At 45.0% G+C, this 6,789-nt stretch overlaps 1 protein-coding gene across 1 annotated transcript; it reads left to right on the top strand.

Moving 5' to 3' along the window:
- Nucleotides 1–440: 440 nt before the first annotated feature.
- Nucleotides 441–6,478, top strand: LOC125551387 (putative cellulose synthase A catalytic subunit 1 [UDP-forming]). The gene is made up of 14 exons (XM_048714602.2): nucleotides 441–853; nucleotides 1,520–1,715; nucleotides 1,927–2,117; nucleotides 2,231–2,315; nucleotides 2,406–2,598; nucleotides 2,776–3,042; nucleotides 3,144–3,489; nucleotides 3,569–3,706; nucleotides 3,797–3,922; nucleotides 4,022–4,234; nucleotides 4,309–4,567; nucleotides 4,734–4,930; nucleotides 5,026–5,376; nucleotides 5,591–6,478. Exons 1-14 carry the CDS (start codon nucleotides 767–769, stop codon nucleotides 6,176–6,178), a joined length of 3,237 nt encoding a protein of 1,078 aa, XP_048570559.1. The 5' UTR covers nucleotides 441–766; the 3' UTR covers nucleotides 6,179–6,478.
- The last annotated feature ends 311 nt before the right edge of the window (nucleotides 6,479–6,789 follow it).

The raw sequence follows: 6,789 nt of genomic DNA, 5'->3' as shown, positions 1-6,789 counted from the left end.
CTTATTTTGTGATGGAGGGAGTATTTTATTTCTTCACGAAACTAAACATGAGAGTAGAATGGACACCCAGATTTGATATCCAAAATTTTAGTTTTTTTTTAAAAAAAATTCCTGATATTTTTTCAAATTTAACATTATGTAGAGGGCTTGGCACTTGACTTTCATGCATCTCGCCGACGATATACTACCATTACCACAAATAAACGAACGAATGTTGTTGAAATGCGATGACAAATCTCAAATCCTTTTCCATGCACGGAGCTACGAGACGGAAGAAGATTCCGACCCCCAACCAAATTTCGTTAGACCAGAAACAGAGGAGTAAAGAAAGAGGCCACCGACGGGCATTGACAGCGGCGCCTCAACCGCCATTATTGGGACAAGAACGGATTACCAGACGGGTTAGTTTAATGCAAAGCATGAGCCGAGCCAGCTGCGCTGTTTACACTCCATCGCTCCCACGCTGTGCACAGTCGCAGACACAAAGGTGGCTTCCGGGAATCGCTGAAATAGGAGACAAAGGACAACACTTTTTCTCTCTCTTTGCCATGACAAGATAGGAGGAGTGGAGGAGGAGGAGCAGCAGCGGCAGCAGCATTGCAGAAGCGAGCTGAGAGAGAGCTCGCGCGCGGGGGTATCCGGGAATGGTGGCGATCTCCACCTATTCCTCTCGGATCTAGAGCGGCAGCTCGGCCTCTCCGTGCCTCTCTCTCTCGCCTTCGTCACCGCCGCCGGTGGTGTGTGAGGGCGGCCGGGCAGCGGAAAGATGGCGGCCAACCGGGGGATGGTCGCGGGGTCGCACAATCGCAATGAGTTCGTCATGATCCGCCACGACGGCGACGCACCCGCCCCGGTACGGTGCCTTAATTCGTCGGCGCCATTTCTGTTCGTCACGGCTCGTTCATGCGGTGCGCGTGTCCGCGCGTCGGTGGATCTGGTGCGAAAGGCGAGTCGGTGGATCTAGGTTGCGGTGTTAGGTGTAACAGCTCGAATTTCCCCCGATTACGCATGAATCTGTGGGGGTGCTCGTGCGTTGGATTCGTAGTCTTGCCGCATTTCCCCTGTCCGTTAATGGTGGCCCTTTTCATGTATGGAATTGACGAGCGGTGGAGCAATTGGGAGATGTTCAGCGTCGGGGTTATCCGTACCCCCCACAACCCACAACCCACACTCCCACATCCACAACCCACACACCGACACCCACACACCGACACCCACACCCACACCCACAACCGCAAACTGTTCCTCTCAATGACATGCCATTCATGACATGGGGATTATCTGTTCCAGACCTCACCGATATATTGGGACCATGTTCAGTATTGACTGATCAGTCTACCTTACCTTAACATCAAACTATTCATGCCATTCCCGATTTTGGATCATAGTTTCAACCTTAAGCCAAGAAGATGACTTATTGCTGATCGATTATGGTACATGGGGGATTGCTGTGTCTCCTAGCAAGCTGTGTAATTTCGCACGGGTGTGTGCTGACCTTGTTTTGATCTTACTGATGCAGGGTAAGGAGGTAAAAGGCGCGGGTGGTCAGGGCTGCCAGATATGTGGTGACACTGTTGGCGTTTCGGCCACCGGCGATGTCTTTGTCGCCTGCAATGAGTGCGCCTTCCCGGTCTGCCGCCCTTGCTATGAGTATGAACGCAAGGATGGGGTCAAATGCTGTCCTCAGTGCAAGACCAGATACAAGAGGCTGAAAGGTTTGTTTCTATACAACATGTTGATTTGTTATGTGATCTGTATGAGAATTACATATGGAAGTCTGCTTTCTGCTTGCTTTATATGAGCCAAAGTTGTGGTATACTGCTTGTTGCTCGACATATAAAATTAAACCCATCCACCTCATATTCTTATGTTTTTGTTTATAAGTCATGCTAATTGATGTATGCATCACTCGTTGACAAAATTCAGGTAGCCCCCGAGTTCCGGGAGATGAGGAGGAAGAAGATGTTGATGACCTGGACAATGAGTTCAACTATAAGCAAGGGAATGGCAAAGGTCCAGAGTGGCAGCTGCAGGGTCAAGGAGAAGACATTGATTTGTCTTCATCCTCTCGCCATGAACCTCATCATCGTATTCCTCGGCTGACAAGTGGGCAACAGGTAAATACCTATCATTCAGACACTTGTTTTTTTTCATGCATTCTCGAAAGCTGAGCTTGTTTCTGTCAGAATCCCTTGCTCTTGTGCATTAATGCATTGAAAATCTTTTCCAGATCTCCGGTGAAATCCCTGATGCTTCCCCTGATCGCCACTCTATCCGCAGCCCAACATCAAGCTATGTCGATCCAAGTGTCCCAGGTATATTCCTGTCTATCATAAATAGCTTCTTTTGGACAATTTGTTTGCTCATCTGATGAAAATATTAACATTTCTCTACTATGATATCAGTTCCTGTGAGGATTGTGGACCCTTCGAAGGACTTGAACTCCTATGGGCTTAACAGTGTTGACTGGAAGGAAAGAGTTGAAAGCTGGAGGGTTAAGCAGGACAAAAACATGATGCAGGTGACCAATAAATATCCAGATGCAAGAGGAGGAGGAGACATGGAAGGAACTGGCTCAAATGGCGAAGATATGCAAATGTATAAATAACCTTTCTCCATTATAATCAGTGACTATTCTGATAATTTATGTTTCTGAGTTGATTAGGATCTGTAATTTTTCTCTTGACTACGCTTTACCTGTAGTGTTGTTACACTTTGTTGTTCGATTGGAAATGACTCAATGAAACTGAGATATCTGTACTTTTGTCTTTGCAGGGTTGATGATGCACGTCTACCTCTGAGCCGTATAGTGCCTATTCCTGCAAACCAGCTCAACCTTTACCGGATAGTGATCATTCTCCGACTTATCATCCTGTGCTTCTTCTTCCAGTATCGTGTCACTCATCCAGTGCGTGATGCTTATGGATTATGGCTAGTGTCTGTTATCTGTGAGATTTGGTTCGCCTTGTCTTGGCTTCTAGATCAGTTTCCAAAATGGTATCCAATCAACCGTGAAACATACCTTGACAGGCTTGCATTGAGGTAAGTTACGACAAATGGGTCTACATTTGTTCATGATTTTTGGCAGCATAACATCTTTCATTTACATTATGTGTCCTGAGGTGCGTAATCTAATGTCGCAGGTATGATAGGGAGGGAGAGCCATCACAGCTGTGTCCCATTGATATCTTTGTCAGTACAGTGGATCCACTGAAGGAACCTCCCCTGATCACAGCAAATACTGTCCTGTCCATTCTTGCTGTGGATTACCCTGTTGACAAAGTGTCATGCTATGTTTCTGATGATGGTTCGGCTATGTTGACATTCGAGTCGCTCTCAGAAACTGCAGAATTTGCTAGGAAGTGGGTTCCGTTTTGCAAGAAGCACAACATTGAACCAAGGGCCCCGGAGTTTTACTTTCAGCAAAAAATAGATTACCTAAAGGACAAAATCCAGCCTTCTTTTGTGAAGGAAAGACGAGCAATGAAGGTAAGCTACAAACCACATGCTTAGATTGCTTTCCCCAAATTCTGCTTGGACATTAACTTTGGGGTATGCTTTGTTTCAGAGAGAGTATGAAGAATTTAAAATACGAATCAATGCACTTGTTGCCAAAGCCCAAAAAGTGCCTGAAGAGGGGTGGACCATGGCCGATGGCACTGCTTGGCCTGGGAATAACCCTAGGGACCATCCTGGCATGATTCAGGTACCTTTTACTTCAATGCGTCTGTCGCTTGAAAATAATGTTGACCTAATTTGAATCTTATGTATTAAACTTACTTTTTGTGGAATTCAGGTGTTCTTGGGGCACAGTGGTGGCCTTGACACTGATGGTAATGAGTTACCATGGCTTGTGTATGTCTCTCGTGAAAAGAGACCAGGTTTCCAGCATCACAAGAAGGCTGGTGCGATGAATGCACTGGTATGTGTTCTCTTCTGCAAATTTACTTATGTACATTGCATTGGATTTTATCTGGCTCGTTGCTAATTATACAATTACATACCTTTTGCTGGTTGGCAGATTCGTGTATCTGCTGTATTGACAAATGGTGCCTATCTTCTTAATGTGGATTGTGATCACTACTTCAATAGCAGCAAAGCTCTTAGAGAAGCAATGTGCTTCATGATGGATCCCGCTCTAGGAAGGAAAACTTGCTATGTCCAATTTCCACAAAGATTTGACGGCATTGATTTGCACGATCGATATGCTAATCGCAACATAGTTTTCTTTGATGTAAGTCTGGTGCTGTCTGTGTTCATCATGACGACAACACTTTCTTGTCTCTTACATGCTTTTCCTCTTTGCAGATCAACATGAAAGGTTTAGATGGCATTCAGGGTCCAATGTATGTCGGGACAGGATGCTGTTTCAATAGGCAGGCCTTGTATGGCTATGATCCTGTATTAACTGAGGCTGATTTGGAACCTAACATTGTTGTCAAGAGCTGCTGTGGTGGCAGAAAGAAAAAGAGCAAGAGCTATATGGATAACAAAAACCGTATGATGAAGAGAACTGAGTCTTCTGCTCCCATCTTCAACATGGATGATATAGAAGAGGGTATAGAAGGTATGTGATTGCAATTTTTACCTTACATTTATTCTTGGCATCTGAAAGCAAGCGCTGTATATACTGAATCCCTACAATATTATGCTTCTATTTAGTCTTCCTTTTGGTTCTTGAGATTCTGAGCTATGACTTGCTTCAACTAATCACTCTTTCTGGATCTCATCAGGTTATGAGGATGAAAGGTCCATGCTTATGTCCCAGAAGAGATTGGAGAAACGATTTGGTCAGTCTCCTATATTTACTGCATCCACCTTTATGACTCAAGGAGGCATACCACCTTCAACGAATCCAGCTTCCCTACTAAAGGAAGCCATCCATGTCATCAGCTGTGGATATGAGGACAAAACCGAATGGGGAAAAGAGGTTAGTGTGAGAGTCATAGTTTTCCTTATTCTTTTCTCTAAGTCTTATGCTGAGATACGAAACTGGAAGTGAGATTTTCTTTTATGTTGTTTCAGATTGGCTGGATCTATGGTTCAGTTACTGAAGATATTCTTACTGGGTTTAAAATGCACGCAAGAGGATGGATATCAATCTACTGCATGCCACCACGGCCTTGTTTCAAGGGTTCTGCACCAATCAATCTCTCTGACCGACTTAATCAAGTTCTCCGATGGGCTCTTGGGTCAGTTGAAATTCTGTTTAGCAGACATTGTCCTATCTGGTACAACTACGGTGGGCGGTTGAAACTTCTGGAGAGGGTGGCTTACATCAACACCATTGTTTATCCAATAACATCCCTCCCACTTATTGCCTATTGTGTGCTTCCTGCTATCTGTCTCCTCACCAACAAATTTATCATTCCTGAGGTTAGTAACAAGAAACCCTTCCGTGTTATTGTTATCTGCATTATGTCACTTGATATGTTGTTAATGACCATGAGCGAAAAATGTTTTGGCTGATCATCCTACTTCTGCAGAGCTTTGTTCCTCTTGTTAAATCTCGCATTGCTAAAACCCTCACAATCAGGTGTCTTTGTGTCAGATTTTTTTTTGATGTTGATATATTCTTTCTGACATGCAGATCAGTAATTATGCTGGGATGTTCTTTATTCTTATGTTTGCCTCCATCTTTGCCACGGGTATATTGGAGCTCCGATGGAGTGGTGTCGGCATCGAGGACTGGTGGAGAAACGAGCAGTTCTGGGTTATTGGTGGCACATCTGCCCATCTTTTTGCAGTGTTCCAGGGTCTGCTGAAGGTGTTGGCCGGGATCGACACCAACTTCACGGTTACCTCGAAGGCAAACGACGAGGACGGCGACTTTGCCGAGCTATATGTGTTCAAGTGGACCAGTCTCCTCATCCCTCCGACCACCGTCCTTGTGATTAACCTGGTGGGTATGGTGGCAGGCATATCATATGCCATCAACAGCGGTTACCAGTCTTGGGGTCCACTCTTCGGAAAGCTCTTCTTCTCAATCTGGGTGATCCTCCATCTCTACCCCTTCCTCAAGGGTCTCATGGGGAAGCAGAACCGCACGCCAACCATCGTCATCGTTTGGTCCATCCTCCTCGCCTCCATCTTCTCCCTCCTGTGGGTGAAGATCGACCCTTTCATATCAGATACCCAGAAAGCCGTCGCCATGGGGCAGTGCGGCGTCAACTGCTGATCGGCGCCGGAGAGTATCTGCCCCCCTCGTGTAAATACCGGAGGGGGTTAGATGGGATTTTTGTTGTTGTTGTTGTAGATGAAGGCGGAGTTTTATTAAATTATTGCCCCTTTGTTAGGAGTATTTAGTACCCTTGCCTACGAAACCTGCAGCGTACATTGCAATCTTCTCTCTGTCTCTCTTTTTCCATTTGTGATGGTACTACCTGTTGTTTGTTGCTTATAGAGTATAAATATTATGTCAGAACGTATTTATACACACTATAACACAAACTATTTATATAAGGCAGCTGTTCATCAACTCTTCTGCAATCCTGGTGTCAACCGGGCCAAGGAATATGAATTGTCATGCATCCGCTTGATTGTGATGTTCTTTGTGTTGGTTAAAAATTTGGCATGAACCGATGCGTGGCGAAATTTCAGTTAATAATGTTTGGTAGATTGAACTATTGCTATTAGCTTGCTTTGATGCTTGAAACACTGCCATTCGGCACCGGGCCGTACAGCCTATGAAATCGAGGGCCATTCCCGAGATCGGAGAATAGCATAACACGGGCTCATCTACACGTGCGTGTACAGTAAATTTATCAAAATCAGCAAAACGAAAAATAA

The sequence above is a fragment of the Triticum urartu genome, chromosome 1A (assembly GCF_056163025.1).
Source record: "Triticum urartu cultivar PI428250 chromosome 1A, HENAU_Tu73, whole genome shotgun sequence".
In the NCBI taxonomy this organism is placed as follows: Eukaryota; Viridiplantae; Streptophyta; class Magnoliopsida; order Poales; family Poaceae; genus Triticum; species Triticum urartu.
This window is presented reverse-complemented; position numbering and strand designations above follow the sequence as displayed.

Coding starts and splice junctions, on each gene's coding strand:
- LOC125551387 (XM_048714602.2), top strand. CDS start 767: ATGGCGGCCAACCGGGGGATGGTCGCGGGGTCGCACAATCGCAATGAG. Junction 2,599..2,775: donor AATGGCGAAGATATGCAAAT/GTATAAATAACC, acceptor TTGTCTTTGCAG/GGTTGATGATGCACGTCTAC. Junction 3,923..4,021: donor CTGGTGCGATGAATGCACTG/GTATGTGTTCTC, acceptor GCTGGTTGGCAG/ATTCGTGTATCTGCTGTATT.